Genomic DNA, 27,992 nt, shown 5'->3' with positions numbered 1-27,992 from the left:
GAACTTTACTGGATATACCAATTACAAACTCTACAGCCAGTAGGGATTAACATCTAAATTGGAGTACAGGCATTTTTAACTCACATTAAATGTCTGTACAACTAGTGAAAGTTACATACATGTGGGTCAATCAAAACACAATCATGTTAAATGTCTGTGGGTCAATCACGATACATGTATGTCTGTACAACAAAGTGAAAAGAGGACATACTGTAAATTACCAAATAATCAAACAATGGCAAATTGAGACACTCAAAATCATTGACAGCAACAGAAATGTTAAGCTAACAAATTCTGCACATTTCATTTTAATGTAAATGTGGGTAAAATTCCATGCCTTGAAAAAGACATACTGGTTAGACCCTGAATAAAAAATTGCTATGTGGAAATAACAAACTTACAGGATCAAGTCGCGTGCAAACAAACAATTTCTTCAGCTGTTCACTGTATACATATGGTTTAGATCCTGATTTACTGTAATGCTTCAGGTATGCTGGGTCAATTATCAATGCCTTTATATTTATATTATTTAACTCGCAAACTGTGACGTTCTCAGCCACAACTGCATCTTCTTCCAGATCATCAACATCTCCTATATCATTACATGACGATACTGCAGAAGATGATGAGCTGGAATAGTTCTCTGATGAATCCATTACAGAATCACCATCACTGTGCAGATTTTGGTCATGATACTGCTGAAAGTAATTCAAATCTTCTGGAAGGAAAATGTCTATAGGGTAGCTCTCACACCTGTCTTGACTTTCCATTGACTTTTACACAATTAGTTTGCTCAAGAGGATTTTATATCAACCTGAAAATAAATAATTAAAAATTAACTGAATGGCAGATAAATATTCTATTTAATGGAAACACTGTATAATATCACTAGTGTTAATACATAAGGGGATATATGGAAATATTTCATTTTTAAATTGGAAACATTGCATTGACACATGTGGCCTCACCACTCATGACAATACAAAAAGTTTCCACTTCACAAATGAAATATTCATATAAGACAGTTAACCCAAGATTTTCACTTAATTTCGGTTTTTAATCAAAATAAATCAAGGATTGATTTTATCCATTGTTTTCAAACATGATTGTGATGCAAACTAAAATTCCTGCTTTAAAAAGTTATTTTTATATTAAACTGTGCTGTTTGTCATAGAGTATTACTGATATGTGATAATGTACATGTGTGTATTACTGATATGTGATAATGTACTTGTGTGTATTACTGATATGTGATAATGTACATGTGTGTATTACTGATATGTGATAATGTACATGTGTGTATTACTGATATGTGATAATGTGCATGTGTGTATTACTGATATGTGATAATGTACATGTGTGTATTACTGATATGTGATAATGTACATGTGTGTATTACTGATATGTGATAATGTGCATGTGTGGATTACTGATATGTGATAATGTACATGTATTACTGATATGTGATAATGTACATGTGTGTATTACTGATATGTGATAATGTACAGGTGTGTATTACTGATATGTGATAATTTACAGGTGTGTATTACTGATATGTGATAATGTACAGGTGTGTATTACTGATATGTGATAATGTACAGGTGACACAGCAAGTCACTGACATTTTTCATAAATCATGTAAAAAACTAATTATAAAAAGGTAATACATTAATTATATTTCTGGCTGTTTGGAGTGTGGCAATGGATGCAATCAATGACTGCATTACTACGTCAGTAAAAAGAAGTCGCTAAAATTTTAAAAATAAATTTATGCCATTAACTTTTTAGAATTTAGACTGTACATATAATGCTTCAAATTGTGTAATTTGTTAAAATAAAAAATTTGTGTTTGGTGACATAATATCATTAAACAACAGATTTGAATGATTTTGGGTGAAAATTTTGTTTATTGTTTCCATTCAGTTCTGAATTTTCTCTGTTGGCAGGCTTTTCAGTCCATGTCAGTTAGTAACAACCTGCATGATACATGTTGAAAACTAATAGTAAAAAAATGTAATTACCAGAAGCCTACTTTTTGTTGCTTGAGATTTGCCTTTATGCACTGCTGATGGCACCTTTAAACTGTTTACATAAATGTATGCTAGAGGGTCACAAGTCGTTACAAATATTAAGATCTATCATAAGATGGGTCTGAAGAGAGAGGTGGGGTGGTTTCAAAAAGAAAAAAAGGCCTAAATTTGGTAATACAGCCCAGAAAAACTTTGGTAAAGACAGATAAAATTCCTAAATGAAAAACAAAAGAAGTTCCAAACATAACATTGTTACTGTGGCAACAGCATTTTCTCTGATATATTTCATTATCTCATTATTGTATCTAATTTGTTTTCCTATGTCCCCCAAATCTTTACCCTGGGTACTCTGAGTATGCTTTTTCGTTTAAAACATTCAAGAATTAAAAGAAACCCCACCAATATGCATACAACTTTCCTTAAATATCTAAAAAAATACATCTGACAATGAAAACAGTCCAGGTGTATGGCACTCAGCTGAGTTGCATTTGTTGTTGTTGTTGTTGTTGTGGGGTTTAACGCCATTTTTCAGCAAACGATATGCTATACATGGTGGCCAGTATTAATGGGGGAGGAAGAAACCGGTAAACCCCCGGAAAGAACCACCAACCCATGAGAAGCTACTGGCAAGCTTTCTCACATACCCACATTAGCCAAATCCAAAACTTGAACCCACGCAGACAGAGGTGAGATGGCAGTGATCCGTAATGGACAGCGCTTTAGACCACTCGGCCACTCGGGGCCCCAGCCGAGTTGCAGTGTAAAGTGTTTGACAGCCATTAGTGCAACATATTTTGGGGTTAAAATGACCCCTACAGCGAGGACGGTTAGTCAATTTAAGGTTGAAGTAACAAAAAAAGTGACTAAATTATGCAAATACAAAGGTTGCCATTTAATATGTGTTAATTTGGAGAAGTAATTCAGAAAACATAAACGTTTATTATAATAAATGCTGGTAGATAAAGAATGTACACTAAAGTTTAATGGGAGCAATTTCCAGAATGGAAAATTGCATGGTGTAGCTTTATTGATGAAATAGATATTGAAACAAGTTAAACGTTTTCATCAGTTACTTGAGCACATGATAAAACTTTCAATGAAATAAGGCAGGTGTCCAAACAAACACGACAGTACATAGCAAACCACAGAAAGTGACAAAGCTTTTAAAGCAAGCAGGATTATCTTATTTTCATAGCACTATTGGTACATTATGTAATATTACATTAATACATTATGTGATACTATATTAGTACATTACATACTATATTAGTACATTACATAATATATTAGTGCATCATGTAATATTATTTTCATTTGTCCCTCTAAAAGGCTGTGTTTACCTGGTGTTCTTTTATACAATAAAAGCAGGTAGATGTCTCAATTTTATAAATATCTTACTCTGGAGTATAACTCTGCTTAAATGCTAACAAGAAAGATAACTGGCAAAAAAATCATCAGGTTTAACTCAAGTCTGTAATGAAGATTTTGTACTATTTAAATACATTTGTACCCAATGAAAAATTTAAACTTAAATGGCTCACAGATCATAAAAATGACATATTCAGACTTAAGTGTATGAGTTTAAAACCCTTAAATTAAATATATTTTAATGCCACAAATGTTGATTAATGGAGTCAGGCTGACAAGTCTGCCCAACTCGGAACAACCCCTTCCCCATACAAATGAATAGAAATGTACATCGATAGTAGTAGAAAATTGATACATTTATACAGCTATATGTTATTCATGGTTCAGTCAAAAGAGGTAGAACAAAGAGACAGAGAAATGGATTGCATGAATGAAATTATAAATGACCAACTTAATGAGTGTGGCAGATATCAGAGAAAAGTATATCCAATGAATACACAAAACTATTGTGACCAAACAGCTAGGAATTTAAAAGGTCATGAATTTTTTATGCAGCAACTAATTTAGATTACAAATCAAATTTTAACAGTTGTTAAGTATATGCAGCATTCTGTGTCATTAATGGAATACTAGTAAGTCAAATAGGTAATATTAACACTGGTAGTACAAGTCAAATAAGCAATATTAACATTGGTAGTACAAGTCAAATAAGCAATATTAACATTGGTAGTACAAGTCAAATAAGCAATATTAACATTGGTAGTACAAGTCAAATAAGCATATTAACAATGGTAGTACAAGTCAAATAAGCAATATTAACATTGGTAGTACAACCAGATAATCAATGTAAGAAAGTATTTATAGTCATTGGTGTATAGAAATGATTACTATTTTGAACCAATTTTTTACTTCCAAATAAATATGAAATGCATTTTCTATACCATACTCATAGGCATACAATGCAACAACTCTCAAAGATTAAAATACAAATCATAATGTAAATTGTTTCTGATACTAGTACTGTATGCACAATAAATAAGTTCCTGTCACCAACTAAGAAACAGGAAGCTATGCGTGTTATCTCTGCCACGATTTTACTTTCGCTAACAAATTCACTCTTTACTAAATCAAGAACTGCATTCCAGACAGGAATACGAGAGAACGGAAATAAATTAGCAATAATAGGGGCAAAATAATTCCTATTAATAAGAATACATCTGTGTCTCAGCTACAAATACTGACTAAGATCAACAAGATTGAATAGAAAGGCACCATATACATGTTCAACTTCATGAAAGTAACATAGAAATGGACATTTTTGTCTTTCTACAAAGATAGGCTAACCAGTTTCTTTATAAATCTTTTCAACTGTATTCATGTAAAGGGCAGATTTGTGCAATATATCACTTCAAGTGTAATTTGTTTAGTCAAAATCAAGACATCTATAATTTTTTATCTCAAATGAAATATGTTTGGTCCTGTTGAATAAACTACTAAAAAATGCACCAGGACATCTGTGGTAGTCACTACAAGACAAAATTTGGTTTTTGAATTTTAATTCAGGAAAAATGGGCCCTACCTTAAGCAATAATAACATTACCCCAATGTCAACCAACCATTGCCCTGAGAGCAATCATAAAATAGTTTAAGTATCTGTATTCAACAAACTTTCAACTTCATATGTACCATTTCATCAATAAGTCAGTGACACGTCATCAGCAAAGAATCTTGTTACCCTGAAGAAATTGTTGCCCTATCATTAATATACATAATAAATGATAAAGGACCAAAAATTGAGCCCTGTTGTTCACCAGCCACAATATCTGGTTACTGGATTTAGCAGTACATGTATTTCCAAAACAATTTTTTTTTAGGTTGTGGCCATATTTAATGTTTGTTCATAATCAGTTAACTAAATCTGATACCCTGCATGGCATCATATTTTCTGCTAAATTTGGCAATAATTCACAACAGAGTGTTTTGACGAGCTGTTGAAAGGTTTTTCCAGTTTTAGTAACAGCATCCATATCTGACAACAGGTAGGCATCTTTTGTACCAATCTTGAACATTTTATAATTGACTGAATGCTTTTTGTCAAGTCTGGTCAAATTCTAGTCAATGGTTTTGAACAAGACATTAAAAATTTTCCATCTTGATAGAAAGAATGGCTGCATTTGATGGCATATGGAATTATTTGTCTAAATAAAAAAGTTCTCTATGCCAGTATGTTTTCTGTCAAATACAATCAAATGATATTTAACCCTATCAGAGAAAAAGTTGTTAACAGATTGGTATAATCTACCTGTGCCCATATCTGACAGTAGATCCAGACTGTTTGTATACATTTCAATGTACTCTAAGCCAAGATGTTTTCCGGTAAGTAAAGTTTGGTCAAATTCTGTGAGTGCCTTTTAAGAAGAAGCATCAAGTTCAATATCTAAGCTAAAATAGGAAAACTGCCCCATGCCTGAGCTGAGTCTAAATGTAGATTGGGCCCATCATGTACTGTGAGAGCTGCCTGTCAAATTGGTTTCTACTTTGCCTGAATGAAACCTTAAACCTGCCTACAAAATGCTGCATTTTTTGTTTTGCATGATCTGGAGAGGCACTGGTAATTAAAGCACAGTATATTATCTGTACATTCCTCCATATTACGAAGATCATCTGTGTAACTGTATCAAAATACAAACTCATGTGTACAAAGTGTAGCATGTTTCCCATGAAAGGGGAAGAGTATAATTAGTGCTCAGAGCATGAATAATAATATGCCGACCATTGCTCATACTGACTTAGCAATGCACTGCTGGTGAAATAAAACAAGCAGTACCTATGCGATTGTTTGACATTTAAGCTCAGCTACAGCATTAGCAACTTTTAAAAGTCCCAATTCAATGCTTGTTTTGTTGTGGGGGGGAGGGACTGTTATACATATTTAATTGGCACTGCTTGTTATTTTTTTTTAAAAAATTTAAATTTCATTACATGCTACTGTATGTAACCTTGTCCAAAATCAAGTTTATTTTCTACTTGACCTGAATTATTGATTTTTTTAAAATCTTATTCTGTAAGTAACTAATACATAGCTAAAATATTCTTTACTTATATGGGTTTAATATCAGGATCATCATTAACAGAAGTAATATGTTTATTTGGGTCTGGGTCAATTGGAATTCCCCTACAATTTACCTGCTGTACCTAACAATGTCAAGGTCATACATTATAATTTTTGTAGCAGACTTTCTAATAACAACATTTTTTTTAAACATTAAAAACTTTCTCGAAGGTTAATATCCATGAGGTAATGTTCTTTTTATAGAAAATGTTAATTGTGACCTGAGGTCAAGTAGAGGACTATATAACCTTGTCACTGAAAAGATTATTCATTCGTGTTTTAACATCCGAGTAGAATCAACTTATTGTTGTGTACAGAATTTGATTTGGGATTATTCAAATTATTTCTTATCTGGAAATACAAAAGTACTCTGAAAACATTCTTGGAAATAGAGTCTTGAATTTATACTGAAATTTAAAATAAGGATTTCTTATTAGATTGTATTACTGTGTTTCAGCCAAAGATTGCTGACACATCAACACTTTACAAGCTTTGGATTTAATTTGGATTTCTACTAAAGTTTATTCAAACATTTATTATCATGACTTATGTCTGTAATTTGAGGATTATTTTGGGATTTAATTCACAATACTGTAAGTTCTTTTTCGCTTTTTATTCTAGGAAAATATATTACTTGCTGAATTTTACAAAGCTTATTGATTCTCACTTTTCTGTGGATGTGGGAGGTCACAGGTTTGAATCCCAGCTGAGTCATACCAAAGACTTATAAAAATGGTACTTACAGCTGCCTAGATATGTGCTCAGCATTACAAGGTTAGTGTAAGGATTGGTCGGCCTGGTGTCAGGATAATGTGACTGGGTGGGACATCATGCTACATGTTTGTAGCATGATGCTTCAGTGCTAGACATCACTATAAATTGCCACACTGCAGACATCATAGTGATACAATTGAAAATTTTTTAAAGCTGCATTAAAAATCCAAACCACACTATTTTCTGTTACTTATTTTAAGAGCATAGGCTCGTAACAGGGATCTTCACCCCAATCATTAAATGATGTTTAAAATTTAAATTCACTTAGTTTGCAGAGTTGGTAGCCACTGATTCTATTGATAATGGTATGGGTGCTTTCTGCAAATATGTCACATCCACATTACTATCACACTAACTAAATTATGAACTTGAACATACTTCTTTTTAAAGCTACTTTTTATACTAATTAATCTAAACAAAAGACCAATGCCTCTCCGTCTTCATTTCCACTTCAAACTTTCATTGAGAAACAGTCATTTTATAAGCATTTAGAAAACAAAATTACTCCAAGGCCTGTGAATCCCTTGATACAGATTGTGGTAACATACAGACACTAAGACAGATCATGTTGTAATACAGGCACTAAGACAAGATCATGGTGAAATAGACACTAATACAGATCATGGTGACATACAGACACTAAGACAAATTGTGGTGAAATAGACAAAAGACAGACCATGGTGAAATACAGCTACTAAGATAGATCATGGTGAAATACAGACACTAAGACAGATCATGGTGAAATACAGACACTAAGACAGATTGTGGTGACATACAGGTACTAAGACAGATTGTGGTGACATACAGACACTAAGACAGATCATGCTGAAATACAGACACTAAGTCAGACTGTGGTGACATACATGTACTAAGACAGATCGTGGTGACATACAGACACTAAGATTGTGGTGACATACAGACACTAAGACAGATCATGGTGAAATACAGACACTAAGACAGATCATGGTGAAATAGACACTAATACAGATCATGGTGAAATACAGACACTAAGACAGATCATGGTGACATACAGACACTAAGACAGATTGTGGTGACATACAGACACTAAGACAGATCATGGTGAAATACAGACACTAAGACAGACCATGGTGAAATAGACACTAATACAGATCATGGTGAAATACAGACACTAAGACAGATCGTGGTGAAATACAGACACTAAGACAGATCGTGGTGAAATACAGACACTAAGACAGATCATGGTGAAATACAGACACTAAGACAGATCGTGGTGAAATACAGACATTAAGACATTGTGATGAAATACAGATACTATTCATTGACCTGAGGGCAAAGTAGAAGCCTGGGAGTTATCAAGATTACAGAACCTTTCCACAGAAATTTAGTCACTAAGGTTGGTAACAGGCCATGGAAGCCTCACATTAGATCTGGCAGAAGATCCAAGTGTGAATATGTTCCAGAGGATCCCAGAACATTACTGGAAGAAGACGAGAGATGAGTGATCCAAAAGCCAATTGGTTCTGGGCTGAATCTGATTAAATCAATCAGTGAAAAGCACTGTGGGACAGCACCGAAATACTCTAGGAAGTCAGTGAAGAGCACTGTGGGACAGCACCAAAACACTCTAGGAAGTCAGTGAAGAGCACTGTGGGACAGCACTGAAACACTCTAGGAAGTCAGTGAAGAACACTGTGGGACAGCACCGAAACACTCTAGTAAGTCAGAAACACTCTAGAAGTCAGTGAAGAGCACTGTGGGACAGCACTGAAACACTCTAGGAAGTCAGTGAAGAGCACTGTGGGACAGCACCGAAACACTCTAAGAAGTCAGAAGAAACACTCTAGAAAAGCAGATCCCCACATGATGATGGGTGGAACCAGTTCCAGGGCAGAACTGTATTCATATATAATAATAAAATGGTAAACTGCAATAGTTTCCAAATTATCAACAGGTTCCATGTTTCAGGGAATGACTAGAATACAGATACAAATGCAAATGCTAGTGATAGTCATGTTTAACTTAATATTACCATGGTCACTAACAGTATTCATACATGTATATTGAAAGTTATCATCATCATCTCTATTATTTACACAAGTCCCCATAAAATAGGATTCAAGACAGTACGTACCATATTTTGCATATTGTAATTTGTATATTCTTGGTAACCTGAAGCTTCTTACCCCTTACATATGTTTTATGTATATCTTAAACAATATTAAATAAGTCACCTCTTCTCATAATAAATGCCCCTTTTCTTTTCCCTAAGTGTTTCAATGTCAATTGAAACATTACATGCATTGCGTCTGTTGAGGTTTAAACATACTTTCTCACTGGAATGAAAAATGAAGGGTAAATATCGAATCAGACTCTTATATTGTGCACAGTTTGCCGTGAACTCAGTAAAAGATCAAAGGCTAAAACAGGTTAATGAACAGTTACCAAATATATGTCATATTAAAGTAAACATCCATCAAAATGTAGTTACAAAGATGCAACTGTTAAGAATAATTGTTCCATTTTTATTGACAAGATATTGATTCTAACATTTCAATAGCGTTTTTGCCATAAGTGGCACATTATGTATGCACTATCGACTCTCTGGAATGAATCCACTGTTGTTCCCATCTGTCCCTCTGATTGCCTTGGGAATTCAGTGAGATAGTTGCTAGAATTGTTGTTGGAGTTCACTCATTTGCCACCCTCTGCATCCAGTGTAGTGACCAAGACAGTACTCCGACTGCTCCAAATTCCTCCACAATGTAGGCATCTTCACAAGGCAGATGTCAGTTTGTGCTTTACAGAAAGGACATGTTCTTGCGAAGGACTTTATCTCCAGGTTTACTTGCTGACTCTTGGACATTCATGTCATATTTGCATTTATGGTGCTGAGCTCCTTTCTCAATTTCTCTGGCAGCAACAATGTATGCAAAATCAAAGCGCTTTTGAAGATCCTTTGTGTATTTTGTCCCACAGGATAATTCTCAATTGTCTAGATCAAACCCAAAGAAAGCATCTATGGCAATCCTTCAGATGCAATCCAAACAGCAGGTAAAATGGTAAATACGGTCAATGTTTCAAAGATGTTTAATAAACTTTAAGTGCTGGTCACGAAATAAGTTGTACTGTCCATGTAGGTTTTAAGTCATTCTTCTGGTAAGGAACTGTTTACACATCCTGGTACTTCTGCTTGAAATGAATGGTTGTTAAACTAAATTTGATTGGAATATTGGGCCCTGTAACAAGCATTTTGTCATAGTTTTACCCTTGTGTTTGTGAAAAACTTTTACAAAGGCATGTTTATGATAGGCACTATATAGAAAACTCTAAATGGCTAACTCCAAACATGGTTCATCTCGAGATTATGGTTTGCTCTGCAAATACTGGCTGATGACAGTGATTATTACACTGACTTTTAAGTATACGAGAGATGGGAAAGTGTTACTGGGAGTGATTATGAGCCCAAAATGTTGCTGACTGCACATGCTGCATGATAAAAAACTGATGCCATGCCAGTCAGCCCCCTCTTAGCAGTACTTAAAAATTAAACATATAAATGGAAAATATCAAGCCTACGGACCATGTAGACCATTTATGGTTATCATTTTAAGATTCTTTCTTGAATCTGATCCGCGATCTAATGAGTCTTAATGCACAGCAGAGAATAAAAGGAGGCAGACTTCACTGACAACAGCCGCATGTAAAATAAAAAGCCTGTTGCACCCGACAGAATGTAACTCTTCATTTTTGCATTGTTTATGGCCATGGGTTACGTGCATAAAACTGATTTTGATTTTTACAGCAGAGTATGTGATATCAACCCCATACTTCAGCAAGAAAAAAAAAACAGGGATTCAATACTCAATAGCATGTAACACCTGAACAGGTAATGAACTTGACAGGTGACTGTTTGTAAGCTAAGAAGTATACACTAACAAACATATACTAGGATAAATAACAAAAAAACTGCAAAGCTTTGATTAAACGCTTTAGGGCGTGTAAACTTGCTTGTGTTCATTGACCAGTTGCTCATCAACTGTTACCTATTCTGCATGTAATTTTCACACCTTGATATAAATTGGTAACATACATGCATGTACATATACATGGTTGAACCATGAAAGAATGAAGTATTTTTGTAGACACGTTTTAACTTTTTCATTAAAAAAGGTACAAAAATACAAATCAAACGCAACGTTAATTTATATTATTATATATATACCTGTATTTGCACATGTAAGTGAAAATATGATAAAGTTACATACATGTGACTCGATGCTTATAATAATGCTCAGACATGAATAATTCATTTTTATATACTGGTAGTGTCTGTCTAATATGTAAAGTAATTCAAATGCAGCCCATGTAAAAGCAGGGTGCAATTTTCATTTATTTTTTCTCAAACATTCAGAAGTGCAATAAAATTACACAACGACGAAAATGTTTGCTAACACCAGATAACCTTGTGTGTACGGAAGCATGACTACAGGAAATAACCTTATCTGTTTATACCGATAAGGTTATTTCGTGCTGTCCCAAATTTTCGTAGTATTTTATTTATACAACGTATGTCACCTGTGTATACACAAATCCATGAGGCGTTTGCATAAAATCGAAAATGCGGTTGAATCGAAAACAAAAACCCAGCACGCTGTTACCTACGAGTCTGTGCAAACGCCCAGCATTAACATGTCCAGTCCCTAGCTCATTATCCCCAAAATATCATTTACAACAACGTTGCAACACCTGCTAATTATTCCAATACTGCCTTGTTGCCACTGTTCATGCAGCAACACATCGATTTTTTGGAGCAGAGAATGCGCACGGACTTACGGTCCTTTACTGAGCTGGCAGATGAAATTCCCTCGGAAGCCTTCGACATTTGACGTTTCCCTGCTTATTATTTAATAAATATTAAAGAAAGTGACAGTCGTTAAGTATTGTTTCTAATAACAGCTATTTAAGGATGGTGTATGATCTGTAAGTAAATACCTAATGTCAACTCGTGCATGTCACTATTTATTCTTTGCGTAGTAATTTGGATGTGCAACGTTTGAGGCAGCAGTTAGTATAAAATATACCTGAACATTATGGGTTCTTCCATCCATCTCTACGTTTATGAGATAATTTTAACTATAACAAAGCACAAGGAAAATTAATTTTCATGTGTGACGATATCGTAGTTTTATACAAATATAAGAACTGATTCAATTGAGATAACGAAGAATTACAGAGGAAACAACATGGACAGATAAATTAGGAAACTTTACGACATTGTGTTATTTAATCGGCAAATGCATACTATTTACAATATTCCCTTCATCCCATTGTAGTTGTTGTTGTTGAGGGGTTTAACGCCATTTTTCAGCACACGATAGGCTATACATGGTGGCCAGTATTAATGGTGGAGGAAGAACCCGGGAAAACCCTGGAAAGAACCACCGACCCAGGAGAAGCTACTGGCAAGCCTTCTCACATACCAACATTGGCCGAATCCAAGACTCGAACCCACGCAGACAGAGGTGAGATGGCAGTGATCCGCAACGGAGAGCGCTTTAGACCACTCGGCCACTCGGGGCCCCCATCCTATTGTAATATATATATATATATATATATATATATATATATATATATATATATATATATATATATATATATATATATATATATATAAACACCAATGATAACAAACAAACGGTTACTATAGTTTGAGAATCGAATCCAAATATCACCTAAGTCGATATTCAGTATCAGATTCGCTAATCCAAATATCGTCACATAAGTCTATATTCGGCAACAGATTCGCTAATCCAAATATCATCACTGTTAGGGCGTGGTAGATATGACCCCCACCCCTCTATGGTGCTTTGGTTATCGTTATCTAGGAGATGAGTTATCACGGTCATATTGCTTGGAAATAGCAAACAATAAAATAAAATAAGAAATTAATGGATGGTATAACAGAGATCTGAACCAAGATATATAATAGAACAACACCAGTCCCCGTATGTAAAATATAAGAATTTAATCAATTACATAAATAAAATGAAACTGAACATTACATTTAAATGACACACTAACTCTTAGAAATAGAATTAAAAAATTTATGCGAAATGCAATTAACCATTCTGTTACCGATAAAATTAATTTCATCGTAGAAGCGAGTGACTGATCGAACTCTAATTGCCGGCATGTCAGCATAATCTGATCGCTTCCGGTCCTTTCCAAATCACTGTTGGTGACAGGTTAGCGTTGCCATATCTCTCTCTCTCCAACCTCTTCCGATCATCAACCGTAATTTGGTTGCAGTCTTTTCCCATTACGTGGTGCACAAATATGGAACTATTTTTTCTTTCTGCTTTCCCGAGACTCGCTTCCTTATCTATGAAGCGGAATCTCTATTTCCCGTGTCCTTCAACTTCTTCCACACACACGTCTCTTAGACGATTTATTTAAAGAGAGAAATTACTTGTTAATTTCCTCGGTGTTCCTCTGACTTCCCTTTCGGCAGAAAAACTTGGACTATCGACCTTCGCGAGGAAATTTAAAAAAAACAAAACACTTTAATTTCGTCTGGAAAACACCCCACCCCACCCTCTCGTGTAGCTTAGCCAATCACGATGAACTTTTTCTAACCACCAAAATTTAACCCTCCCATCGAAGTCAGAATAATTCTCTCTAATCCGCCTTTAGACTCGTTAATCTAAATATCGTCACCTAAATCTATATTCAGTATCAGTGTAACTAATCCGTATATCACCTCCTAGTATATATTCATTAGATTCGCTCATCGTTAAATAGACAAGATATTCAAATTTGTATTAATGATTTTTTTTACTACTTAGTATTTTGTGTTGATATTTCAAGACATTCTCTTATGTATAACAATATTTCCTAATCAGGCAATGACCATCTTGTACTTGAAAGACACTATCAAGGGGAGGAATGGTAATCAATCGACTCACGTAAATACACAGTCATACCTTGCATCTCACCCCACACCCCGTGATAGAGATGAATCTATACTTAAAGCAAGTGCATAGAAGTGAATTGTGAATATGAGCAGCGTTATGTGATGACCATAATGTTTACCAAGTTTCATGACCGTCTTTCAAAAACTGTGAGACTATTATGCTAAAGAGTGCTAGATGGATGGGCGAAAGGAAGGTCGGACAGACAAACACGAGGATTACTATCTACACTCTATAGATGCAAAGATATAAAAAATTTTTAAAATAATATTTTAAAAATGTACGACCCTGTGCATTATTTTGTCCAGCCGGCTGTCACGGCACTGTTGACGTAATGGCGTCACGTTACCTCATGTGATATACTAAATATGTTATTGTATTCTCCTCTGGTAACTGTTCTCCAGCTGTTATTTCTGGCGGAGGGTTATTGTTTACTTTTTGTTTTGTCTTGTGTGGTTTGTTTATGCCTTTTAGAAAGGTCAGTTAAGACCGGAAAGTGCCTAATTGTGTGTGTGTGTGTGTAACTCTGGGACGAACCACCGACCCACGAGAAGCTACTGGCAAGCTTTCTCACATACCCACATTGGCCGAATCCTAGACTCGAACCAACGCAGACAGAGGTGAGATGGCAGTGATCCGTAACGGAGAACGCTTTAGACCACTCGGCCGATCGATCGATCGATCGATCGAGAGAGAGAGATTTGGATTTTTACCGTAGCTTTAAAAAACAATTCAGTGATATCGTTACGATGTCTGCAGTGTGGCAGCTTATAGTGATGTCTAGCACTGGGACATCATGCCGCAAACATGTAGTATGATGTCCCACCCAGTCACATAATCCTGACATCAGGATGACCAGTCCTAATACTATCCTCTTCATGCTGAGCGCCAAGCGAGGCAGCTGGTAGACCATTTTTATAAGTCTTTGGTATGACTCAGTCGGGGTTCGAACCCGCGACCTTCTGTACCCGAGGCGGACGCTTTAACCACTTGGGCCAGCCTTACTTGGTTTAACACGGTAAATAAATAAATAAATAAATAAATAAAAGTGCACTACCTACGACGTCAAATGACACGCAGATTAGTCTTGTCGGTTTCTTTTCCTAACTTTTACAGTAATTTCAGAACATTACAACGCTCTACTAACGGATTCCCCATTTTGGTTGTGCATGGCTTAAAATGTAATTATTGTGTCATTCTTGCATCAGTATCTTTATCGTGTCAATGCTTCTTATTTGTATTGTGTCAATGCTTGCTATCTTTATTGTGTCAATCTTGCTATCAGTATCTCTATTGTGTCAGTGTTCGTTATCTCTATTGTGTCAGTGCTTGCTATTTTTATTGTGTCAATGCTTGCTATTTTTATTGTGTCAATCTTGCTATCAGTATCTTTATTGTCTCAGTGATTGTTATCTCTATTGTGTCAGTGCTTGTTACCTTAATTGTGCCAGTGCTTGCTTTTTTTTTATTGTGTCAATGCCTGCTATCTTTATTGTGTCAATGCTTGTTATCTTTATTGTGTCAGTGCTTGTTATCGTTACTGTGTCACTCTTTGCTACCTGTACTGTGTCCATACTTGCTATCTGTATTGTGTCAATGCTTGTTATCTATATTGTGTCAGTGATTGTTATCGGTATTGTGTCAATGATTGATATATTTACTGTGCTGTGCTGGTGAGTTCTTACAGCTTGGACAACAGTCAGAAAACGGCAAAGGTATGCAAACAGGATAGCAGGCTACAAGACAATTGGAAAAGGCACGAAGAGGAGGCAATATGTTAGAGACGCATACAGGGAAGTAAGGCAAAAGATACAAAGTGCAAGCTACCCCACTTAATATAGGAAGGATCTCCAGCTGCATTAAACAGTATAAAAATGAATCAATCATCAAATAGTATAAAAATGTATAAATAAACAGTATAAAAATGTATAAATCATCAGACAGTATAAAAATATATAAATCATCTTATATATGGTGTTAAAATGCACGAAAATAATTTTATACGTATACTGAACGTGCAAAATCGGCACAGAAACTGCAACAAAAAAGAAAAACAAAAAAGAAAAAATGTGTTAAAACAGCCGCAAAGACGTCAACAGTACCCTAAATGTCTTACTGGTGTTTGAATTCCTTGGTTCATATCCCTCTTTCATATACTAAACTTTCCATTTTTAGAATGAAAGATACAATCAAAATGGGAATCATGATACAAGTGACGATGCTCAGTTGTGTTTACCACAGCGTGTATTCCAAACTTGTAATTATGTGACTACATGCCATGATCTTCATCAAGAAATTAAAATACTTTCCCCGCCTTGTATGTGGGACATCACAGGTTCGAACCCCGGCTGAGTCATACCAAAGACTATTAAAAACCGTACTCGCAGCTGCCTCGGTAGGCGCTCAGTATTAGGAGGTTAGTGTTAGGACTGTTTGGCCTGCATCTGCGCTAGCCAAGGTTCCGATGTGATAACCCTATCTACACTTTCGCTGATCGAGCAAGTATCTATGTGCTTCGGGTTTGTGAATTTCATTGGATGTGGCTGCAAGCCACCGCATCCAATCAAAATGCAGTTTTTCAAATTTGAACACTGTTCCTACATGATCGAGACAAGGGAAGTACACAACTTGGATGGGCTGATAAATAAGCAATTTTCCAGTTCCGGTCCGTGTTTGCACAATTACATTTCACTCATATACACCTGTAATGGCTTCCCTCTGGTACATAGTTCTCCTTCGATGTTAAACTTCCGAAATATCTTTTTTAGGTCAATTGTCCTCACCATTTTCGGCCGATGTACAATGCACCACGCTATTGGTTAGTTGGCATTTACATACTATGGGAGGCAACTCATGAAAACCAATATATCTGCTCGATACTCCAAGTTGCAGACAGATTATCTAATCGGAACCTTTGCTAGCGAAAATGATTGGCCTGGTGTTAGGATAATGTGACTTGGTGGGACATGATGCTACATGTCTGCTTCATGATTCTTCAGTGCTAGACATCACTAAAACTGCCAATTGCCACACGGCAGTCATCGTCGGGATATGAATGACAAATTGTTAAAGCTACGTTAAAAATCCAAATAACACACACACACACACACACACACACAGAATGCCTTCATCCTTCGGCTGTTTCCATTCATAGCACCGTCTGTTTAACTGCTGCTGTTGTCGTTGTTGTTGTTCTAGTGTTTTCAGCACAAGATAGGCTATATATATATATAGCGGCCAGTATAACTGGTGGAGGAAAACCCAGGGAAGAACCACCGACCCACGAGAAGCTACTGGCAGGCTTTCCACGTACCCACGCTAGCCGAGCCTTGGACTCGAACACACGCAGACAGAGGTGAGATGGCAGTGATCCGGAACGGTGAGCGCTTTAGACCACTTGGCCACTCAGGGCCCCCTGTTTAATTGCAATAAACGTACAATTTCAATTGTATTTTCAAGTTTATGTCCGTAAGTCTTTCTTCTCTTCTCAATAACATACACACGTATTAATTTGTTAAGTTTGTTTATTACCGGGCAGCGAGCTTGAATATGTTAATACTGACGCCGCACCCCCACCTCCAATTGTTTATAGGGTTCAAAGGAACAGGAACATCCATTTTTTTTTATAACAAGGGGATATTCATGAGTATTTTAAATAAAAGAGAATTCGGAATTTATAAAAACGTTTTATTTAAAACTTATTTTTTGGGCGAGTAATACAATACATTTCTGGGATCAAAGGAACATCTCCCACTCGAGACCCTCAAATATATATAAATAGTCCTGTACAGCTACGAAATGCACCGCCTTCGTAACCTGGCTATAATTTATTTTCTTGTGAAGTGCAGTCGCTGTCAGTCAATTATCGCCAAGCATACATATTGACCCGCTTGACAAACACCTTGAAGTGACTGTTTACTTGTCACATCCTTCCTTTCACTGGATCCGGCAAGCTGTAAGTAGCTCTTGTTGTGGGCTTAACGCTCACATGATAAAGCTGTACATGCCGGCCAGTGTGTCTGGGGCAAGAAGAACTGGGGAAAACCCCTGGAAAAACCACCGACCCATGAGAAGCTACTCGGCCAGCCGGGGGTCCTTAAGCGGGCAGTAAATAATGTGTGTGTGTGTGATTTGGATTTTTTTAATGTAGCTTTAACAATTTTTCAGTCATATTGCTACGATGTCTGCAGTGTGGCAGTTTATAGTGATGTCGAGCACTGGGGCATCATGCCGCAGACATGTAGCATGATGTCCCACCCAGTCACATTATCCTGACACCAGGCCGACCAGTCCTAACACTTACCTCTTAATGCTGAGCGCCAAGCGAGGCAGCTGTTAGTACCATTTTTGTAAGTCTTTGGTATGACTCGGCCGGGGATCGAATCCAAGACCTCCCGCATCCGAGGCGGACGCTTTAACCACTATGCCACCGGAGCGGTCGCAGTAAATAGTCGAGTGGGTTTTACTTGGCTTGTTTTATTATATATGACACACAATTTCATATCATTTTAACTCGTACATCTTTTGCCCAATTGTCAGTACAATTTTCACTTAATGCTTCTGTTAATAACCGTAATTTTCAGTCGAAAAACATTGATTTGAAAGAAATAGTTCAACTAATTGACCTTACCGCTGCTCCAGCTATCTGTCCACCTAACAAAGAAAGAGGAGTTACAAGTACTGTGGTAAGCATGAGGAGTTACAGTTATTGTAGAATGGTCAATTGGGCAGGTTATGGATGTGACGCCACGCGTAATTACCTCATGCCTTAATATAGCTCCGCGCGGGCAGTGTCTTTAACCCTACGGACAAACTTCGTAACATTGCTGCGAAGTTTCAATACGTGAGTGAACAGAAGACGATGTTACCGGGGCGAAATTACTTTACAGCCTAAAAGAAGGTCACTGAAAGGGTATGCACAATGTGACCTCGCTACAAGTGGAAATCGAAGTTATATTCTGTATTTCAGTCATTTTGTCTACCGTCCTAATAATACATGCAAAAAGGTCAGTATATTGGACTGCAATGTACCTATAGTGTAACTGTCAGATGTTATGTACAGGTTTTGGTCTAGCTACCTAAATGATGTACAAACTGTGGATTTATCAATAGATTTTTATTTCGATGGAATGGCACTCCAACATTTATATTAACATTGTTTGTCTCTTTGAGTTGGTTAATTTTTTTTTAAAATGCACAGTGTTCGTCATGCAGTAATAATAGTACATTATTTCTAGAACAGAAGCCACCAAAAAAATTCTCTGGTGCAATGCCACCTTCGCATCTTCCAGCCGCAATATTAAGTTTGTGGCTATTACGTGTACATATAGAAAAGTCCAGAGGAGTGTAAAGAAGTATTCATCAGCACAGATATTTCACAACATTGCGTAATGACTTGTATTCTTTATAATAAATATATAGTGTTGACCGATGTACCGTTTCATGTTTTTTTTGGACAATCTATATAATTTCTGAAAAAGTTTAATGCATGTACAGAATTTAATCGCTATATCAAAAACTGATGTTCCGTCATTTCTCCATCACGGCAGTATCGATTTAATTATTGGTATGTGCCTTACAATTTTTCTGACGATTTATTTTTCTTTTTAACAATTATCATTGAGATTGCCATTGCTAATCTAGTTTTTGATTTCACCAGGTAGTCTTATAAATAAAAGGAATGCACAATGAAACGGACGAATAAACTGAGGTAGGTGTATATAAGTTGATACGTTAAAGAGTAGATGTAAGAATACAATCACTGAAAGAATGAAGAAACGAACGAACGAATAATAAAATGAATTTAAGAAAAGAGAAACAAATGAGAACTTGGAAATATGTGAATTTACACACTAATGAGAAAAAACAAGAGGATAATGAAGGACCATACCGTTTGAAAAAATGGAAATTATAATTTTACTACAACCACACATGGAAAAAAGATGCACATTACGACAATGACCGTATGTTACTATTTAATGTTTTTTTAGTTACTGTTTTTATTACACCGATCAATAAAATATTTATCATCATTGCCGATAAATCGGTTATCTCCCCAAAGTGGACGACTTAAAGTCTTCAGAACAAGTCTTTATTTGCTTTATGAATCTGATTACTATTTAGAGTTTTTTTTTTTTTTTTTTTTTGTAAACATCCTGTGTGCTTCCGGCCTTGGGCTCAGGAGCCATATGCCTAGTCACCGTGAAGAGCAGATTTAGCGTCATCATCGGACACAATGGACAACCGAAGAAGAAAGAATTCGTAACCTGCTCTATTATACGAAGGAGCGTTCTCCACTTTTCCAGAAGACCATTAGTTACTGAAATATTTGCAACGAGAGCCGAACAGACACCGATGACTACTTGTAGTCATGCACAGGAATTGAATATTGGGGTTTCATATTTCATACATTTATTGTACTGACTTTCTTAATGCAGATGGATCGGACGATACGTTTTTGGCTTTGTCCCTACACAGAAAAGCACACAAAATTCACCCACCTAAATGGATAAAAGTATAAAATACAGACGGAAAATAATACGAGAGAGAGAGAGAGAGAGAGATGCATTTATTTCATAATGTTTAACTGAATGTTGAATATAAGGATCTTTAATGGCATGTACTTACCCTGTTTCACTGTCAAGTGGGCGAATTAAATCTTTTTTCCTGAGTGTTATTTCATCCCTTACCGTCCTAAAAAGTCTTTTTGTACTTGTTCGTTAATTCTCTTGTAGCGATGGTCATGTGACTGAAATCTAAGACGGCTGATTTATATAACAACCTTACAACTATAAGGGCGTTAAGTTATTGATGATCAAAAGATCTATAAATAACCAGTGGAAATACCCATCGGATCCATATTACATTTGCTTTCTCGTGAGGTTTTATTTATGAAAAAAGTTATTCTGTATTCAAACCAATTTCTTTATGTAAACAACGTTCAAGGATACAATGCTTTCAATTTTCACAATTCACAAAGAGCTCGCAATGGTTTTAAAAGAATGGAGTGAGTTATATTTCAACATTTGACTGGCAAGTAGGTGGAAACGGTGATTCATCAACCTACTTGGAGACTCTACGTGATAAAAACAACCTATCTGCTAGACGATGACCTTACGTGTTTAGAACTGTACTGATTTCAGTACATGAATTCCCATATGAGTGACGTATCAACTCGATCTCACAAAATGGTTTAGTTTAACAACATAAAAGTATTCTTTTGTATGCATAAGGCGTTGTTTTATACATAAACACAGAAGTACATGTACATGTAGGTATATACGCCGGCCGTTTTTAGTAACTGCTAACGTCATGTGTTAAGTAACGACTTGAAAGTGAGCGTGTTTGAAAGGCATGTGTACCCATAACATCAATGGGCCAAAAACTAAAATACACTAAACGTTATGTCTAAAAAGGAAACCTATAAGACGTTCTCTCTCTCTCTCTCTCGTTTTACCACGGATTACACTGCTTAGTATATTTTTATATTTGTGACCTCCCTGCATTAGGAAATGCACCACCTACGTAATCCGACCTATATTTACAAATGCAGTGTGAGCGATGCGTGTTGGCATGCCAGAGACGAATGCGTGGGTGTACTTACTGTTTTCATTTAAAGAGTCCAAACTCAGACTTGTCGCAAAATGAATAGCACCTGGGGTAACATGGCCATATTCCGACCAGTAGGGTAATTCTGACCGTGGATGTACGTCCTGCTGTTTACAGCAAAGATATGCAAATTACTTGCTGTGGCTTTTGTTTTTATTTGTGCACATGCGTATGCAAATTATTAAAGATGTTTCCAGACGAAGAGGTCATCGCATGACAAAATGATGTAATCGCATCATTATGCTCTCTTCCGCGCGAGCTCAGAAACGGCATTCATACAAATTTTTATTTAGGACACTAGTCAGGCACCAATCATCGAAGATTTGTATAGCTTTCAATAACATAGTATATATGTTATCGTAGCTTTAAAATAATGCTTTGTCTCGCTAAAAAAAAAAGTAAAAATTGCACCAGTTTTGTGACAAATAACAATAGTATGCAATGTTCGATATAGTGGTCGGATTTACCCCAGGTTCTTTATCATAGGAAGGCTATTCCGACCAAGAACACAAACTTAAAGAAAATGTAGAATTATAATTAGTTTGTAATTAACTTTTACCTTTGGAGAAAGAAATAAACACGAATAAATATGTAATTAAAAACAATAAATAAAAAGTTAAAGGTATAAATCTAAACAAAATAAAATGTTACTTCTCTCTAATATCACATCTATAACAGCATCCACAATTATCTATATAACAATATCGCTTTTCATCTCTCTATCTGAAAAAAAAAAAACAATTTAAAGCTTTTAAATCTGTCAAAATAAAAACAAAATCTTTGTATTTTATAGATTAAACTTGTATGTGTACGGTCCATATATGGTGGTCGGAATTACACATATCAAAGTTCGGAATAAGCCACAACACGGTCGGATTTACCCCCTGCGTATATATTCATTATATATATATATATATATATATATATATATATATATATATATATATATATATATATATATATATATATCATAAAATAAAAAAAAAACAATTTTCAGTTGCCGTAGGGTTTAACGCCATTTTTCAGCACACGATAGGCTATACATGGCGGCCAGTATTAATGGTGGAGGAAGAACCCGGGAAATCCCCGGAAAGAACCACCGACGCACGAGAAGCTACTGGCAAGCTTTCTCACATACCAACATTGGCCGAATCCAAGACTCGAACCCACGCAGACAAAGGTGAGATGGTAATGATTCGTAACGGAGAGCGCTTGACCACTCGGCCACTTGGGGCCCCTCACTTTTCAGTAAGAAAAACTCAAATTATATGCTTTTTGAATAATGAAACTTGTTACAAGAAGCCCGATTGACTGCTTCCTGTATCGTTTTTAGGTACACATTAGTCGGCTTCAATAATGAAGTTGTCAATCTCATGTCAACAACCTCATTGGTCGGAATATGACCAGATTACCCTAACTGTGTTACGGGATAAATTGCACAAACCCGGAAATGGGATGGGGATGTAAGAGCTAATGATATGAGGGAGGGAAGCAACAAAGCTGACTGTGATTGATGCATTATGTAAGGGTTGTAGTTTCTGTCAGTCTTAAAGCTGAGTAACTTCGTTACATATGAGATTAAGTTAATTTATGTTTAAGTCGTGTTTTCTATTTTTTTCATGATTGTTTTAATATAAAAATGTCATACACATCAGTCAGAATGTATCGCTTGTCACAGGATAGCTCTCACCCCTGTCTAGTTCTGGCAGAGTTATCCTTTAATTGAAGTGGATTACATGATGCTGTCCTCTTCAAAATATCAAAGATTACTTTCTACGACCTTATGTAACACAAATGCTGATGCAGGGCAGAAAGTGTATTTATTGTATAGAATGCAAGCATTGCCATCGTCGGAAAAGCTATTGGGTAGACCCGTACAACTTTATTTCCGTTGGTAATGACAGCCAGTTGGTAGACATGTACAACTTTATTTTCAGTGGTAATGACAGTCTGTTGGTAGATATGTACAAGTGTATTTTCGTTGGTGATGACAGTCAACTGGTATATATGTACAACATTATTTTCGCTGGTAATGTCAGTCTGTTGGTACAACTGTATTTTCGTTAGTAATGACAGTCTCTTGGTAGATATGTACAAATGTATTTTCGTTGGTAGTGACACTCATTTGGTAGATATGTACAACTGTATTTTCGTTGGTAATGACAGTCTCTTGGTAGATATGTACAAGTGTATTTTCGTTGGTAATGACACTCATTTGGTAGATATGTACAACTGTATTTTCGTTGGTAATGTCAGTCTGTTGGTACAATTGTATTTTCGTTAGTAATGACAGTCTCTTGGTAGATATATACAACTGTATTTTCGTTGGTAATGACAGTCAGTTGGTAGATATGTACACATTTGTTTTCGTTAGTAAAGACAGCCATTTGGTAGATACGTACAACTTTATTTTCGTTAGTAATGACAGTCATTTGGTAGATATGTACAACTTTATTTTCGTTAGTAATGACAGTCATTTGGTAGATATGCACAACTTTATTTTCGTTAGTAATGACAGTCATTTGGTAGATATTTACAACTTTATTTTCGTTACTAATGACAGTCATTTGGTAAATATGTACAACTTTATTTTCGTTACTAATGACAGTCATTTGGTAGATATGTACAACTTTATTTTCGTTACTAATGACAGTCATTTGGTAGATATGTACAACTTTATTTTCGTTAGTAATGACAGTCATTTGGTAGATATTTGCAACTTTATTTTCATTAGTAATGACAGTCATTTGGTAGATATGTACAACTTTATTTTCGTTAGTAATGACAGTCATTTGGTAGATATTTACAACTTTATTTTCGTTAGTAATGACAGTCATTTGGTAGATATTTCCAACTTTATTTTCGTTAGTAATGACAGTCATTTGGTAGATATGTACAACTTTATTTTCGTTAGTAATGACAGTCATTTGGTAGATATGTACAACTTTATTTTCGTTAGTAATGACAGTCATTTGGTAGATATTTACAACTTTATTTTCATTAGTAATGACAGTCATTTGGTAGATATTTACAACTTTATTTTCGTTAGTAATGACAGTCATTTGGTAGATATTTCCAACTTTATTTTCGTTAGTAATGACAGTCATTTGGTAGATATGTACAACTTTATTTTCGTTAGTAATGACAGTCAGTAGCAAAGGAAACGCCAGAAAGTCTCACAATATTAATGGAAACAGAACACTACCCACCCACCCACCCACCCCCCAAAAGAGGTGGGGGCTGTGTATATTGAGATTTATGACTGTCTGTGTTTGTTCCAAGATTTAAACTTTTGTGCAATTTCATATGCTTGTTGTCTTTTTTAACCATCGATGTGTCAGAACACAACCAAAATTTTATTACAATGCTGCTTGAATGCCAAGAAAGGATTTTAGAGTTGCAGATTGTGAGGGAACGTGAAATATTATGTTTATGATCAATGCAAACGTTGTTTCATTTTGGAGTCAATTATTTGTAAGAAAGGGTTGTATAAGGTGTATTAACTTAACAAAAATCCATCACATAGTTTAGTAAATAACGTGCTTCAGAATTGTATCGATCAAAGTTTAATCTACAAACATAAGGTCATGTTGGTACATTGTTATGCAACAGAGTGGGACCCAGCTATGAGTAAGATAAGGTAAGGACACATTAACAGGGAATATTCATTTCAAGAAAAGAATTATTTCAACTTCCTTACTTCTAATTAGTACATACCCCAAAACACAACTGTTGCGGAAGCTAGGTCTGTCCGTCAAAGCATGTTTCTTGTGAGTAGTATATGGGGATCTTATAGGGTCTATGGGATTTATCATTACAGACCCCCTTGGGAACATATAGGGTCTATGTAAATTTAACATGGAGAAAAATCGTGGGAACATATAGGGTCTATGGGAATTAACATGGCCAAAAACCCTGGGACAATATAGGGTCTATGTAAATTTAACATGGAGAAAAATCGTGGGAACATATAGGGTCTATGGGAATTAACATGACCAAAAACCCTGGGACAATATAGGGTCTATGTAAATTTAACATGGACATAAACCCTTGGGACTGTATAGGGTCTATGTAAAATTGAAACAGGGAGGGTCTCTATTTTTTTTTAAAAAAAAAATAAAATAAAAAAGGGGTAGGCAATTCAAAGACTATCTCTTTTCGAGATATATGGCTGGCCCTGAAAAGGACCTTTGGGTTTTTCTTCTTCTTCTTTTATCTTCTTAACTTTTTCCAACATCTTCTTAATTTGTTCATCATTCCTTTCTTCTTCTTCTTTTCTGTTTCCGGCAGCCAGTCCGGGTGACCCATGGCCCGGAACTTCTCTTGGATTTTCATCCAGTTTGTGTTCAGTTTTTCCAATTCGTCCTTTTTTCTTCTATTTTCTTCGTCTTTTCTTTCATTGGACCACTTTTCTTTGATCTTCTTGACCTCTTTGGTCAGCACATTCCTCATTAGTTCTTCAGCTTTCTTAAGTTTTTCTAACCCCCACTTTGCAAAACACCAATCTGTCCATTCTGCAACGTCTTCTAAAAAGCACCTTGCACTTGTCACATGATCTATTGCTTCTTTTAACTTACCCACTTTGACATACGGTGGGTTAATTAAACCTCTGATTCTCTTCTCCTCATCCTCTATCATTTCTTTCACGATGTTTACGGCTAAGTGCAGGCTCTTTACTTGTCTTGTGACGAAGTCTTTTGTCACTTCATACCTCCATTCCTGTTCAACCCTTTCTGCTACACTCAATCCATCTACCATCCAATACCAACTTCCCATAAGATCGTTGTATAAAGCTGAAGCTGCTGGCATCTTCTTGTTTGCTTATTCCGTAGAATGAGCTCCAATGGCCAACACTGTTAGTTTTATACTGAAAGTGCGGACGTGATGGAAAACATCCCCCTAAAAACATAAAATTGATCTTACCTAGATCATGACCCAACAATGCGCGGACGTGAAGGAAAACATCCCCTACTTTTTCATTTCATATAATATAACCCAAACTATACTCTTCACATACGCTAAGAAACAATAAAGAAACCCATAATCTACTATTCACACAAACATACCTAAGCTCTTACAACCACAAACACAAACACGCAAACTTACTTCAACATTTACTAACTCAATCACACAAACACATACACTTCCACTAGTAATAAAGAGTTAGTGTTTATTTTCACACTACTCTACCTATACGCATTGGCAAATCGATCGTTATTTCTTTTCTAGAGTATTGGGTAGCCCTGAAAAGGGCTGTTTTGTTTGGAACTTCATGGGCACCTGGTTAATGGTGGCACCTTCCAGGCCTGGCGCCACATACACATCTTATCCCCCAGTTACTTTTTACCTTTTGGGGGGAGAGAGCAGAGACAGGATATGTCGCTTCAGAATCCCAATTTTCGCTCTCTGGGATTTTGAAATTTCTTCTCTCCTTTTCCTCCTCCTCTTCTTTGTTTCTTCTTTCCTCTTTATATCTTCTTTCTTCTTCTTCTTTATATCTTCTCTCCTCCTCATCTTTTTTTCTTCTTTCCTCCTCTCTTATCCTTCCCTCCTCGACAATGGCTTCCGCGGCCAGTTCATTTAATATGTGCCTGGCATATTCCAGATGCACATGAAGCTCCAACAGTTTCTCAAGTCTCGTGTTCATTTTTTGGTGTTGATCAATCAACAAGGGTAACTGGACTGCCTAACGAGTTTCAATTTATACTGAAAGCGCGGACGTGATGGAAAACATCCCCCTAATAACATAAAATTCATCTTACCTAGATCATGACCAAAAAAACAACAACGCGCGGACCTAAAAGAAACACTCACTCACTTTTTATGCTACCCATCACTATTTTAAAATTTTTTATAAATCACTTCAATAGACTATCCACATACGCAAAGCAATTCAATCTCACTCCTAATATACACCTCAAACACTAATAAAAGATATCATTTTAATCTACTATCCACACCAACTTACTTGAGCTCTTACAAACACAAACACACCAACACATACACTTTCACTATCAATAAAGAGTTAGTGTTTATTTTCACACTACTCTACCTATACGCATTGGCAAATCCATCGTTACTTCTTTTCTAGAGTATTGGGGTAGCCCTGAAAAGGGCTGTTTTTTTTGTTTTGCTATGGCATTCTTT

The 27,992-nt window shown here is 36.0% G+C and overlaps 2 protein-coding genes across 5 annotated transcripts in view; both read right to left on the bottom strand.

Moving 5' to 3' along the window:
• Positions 1 to 22,060, bottom strand: part of LOC149798791 (uncharacterized) — a 144,001-nt gene extending 121,941 nt beyond the window's left edge. Inside the window, exon 1 of one of the 2 annotated variants that reach the window (XM_089957674.1) lies at positions 21,841 to 22,060. The gene's annotated coding sequence lies outside the window, so the exon portion shown is untranslated. The remainder of the gene's footprint in view (positions 1 to 21,840) is intronic. The other variant, XM_089957671.1, reaches the window with a different exon arrangement.
• The window catches only part of LOC149798790 (uncharacterized), an 87,839-nt gene that overhangs the window by 41,694 nt on the left and 18,153 nt on the right, over positions 1 to 27,992 (bottom strand). The window contains exons 3-4 of one of the 3 annotated variants that reach the window (XM_089957675.1): positions 25,563 to 25,618; positions 402 to 814 (exon numbers count right to left, since the gene is read on the bottom strand). In XM_089957675.1, the coding sequence (XP_089813801.1) occupies positions 402 to 770 (369 nt within the window). In that variant the 5' untranslated portion in view covers positions 771 to 814; positions 25,563 to 25,618. Of the gene's footprint in view, positions 1 to 401; positions 815 to 11,924; positions 11,944 to 12,012; positions 12,113 to 25,562; positions 25,619 to 27,992 lie in introns of those variants that run through there. The other 2 variants (XM_089957677.1, XM_089957676.1) reach the window with 2 other exon arrangements.

This window comes from Sinohyriopsis cumingii, chromosome 5, assembly GCF_028554795.1.
Source record: "Sinohyriopsis cumingii isolate HCF-2022 chromosome 5, ASM2855479v2, whole genome shotgun sequence".
Taxonomy (NCBI): domain Eukaryota; kingdom Metazoa; phylum Mollusca; class Bivalvia; order Unionida; family Unionidae; genus Sinohyriopsis; species Sinohyriopsis cumingii.
This window is presented reverse-complemented; position numbering and strand designations above follow the sequence as displayed.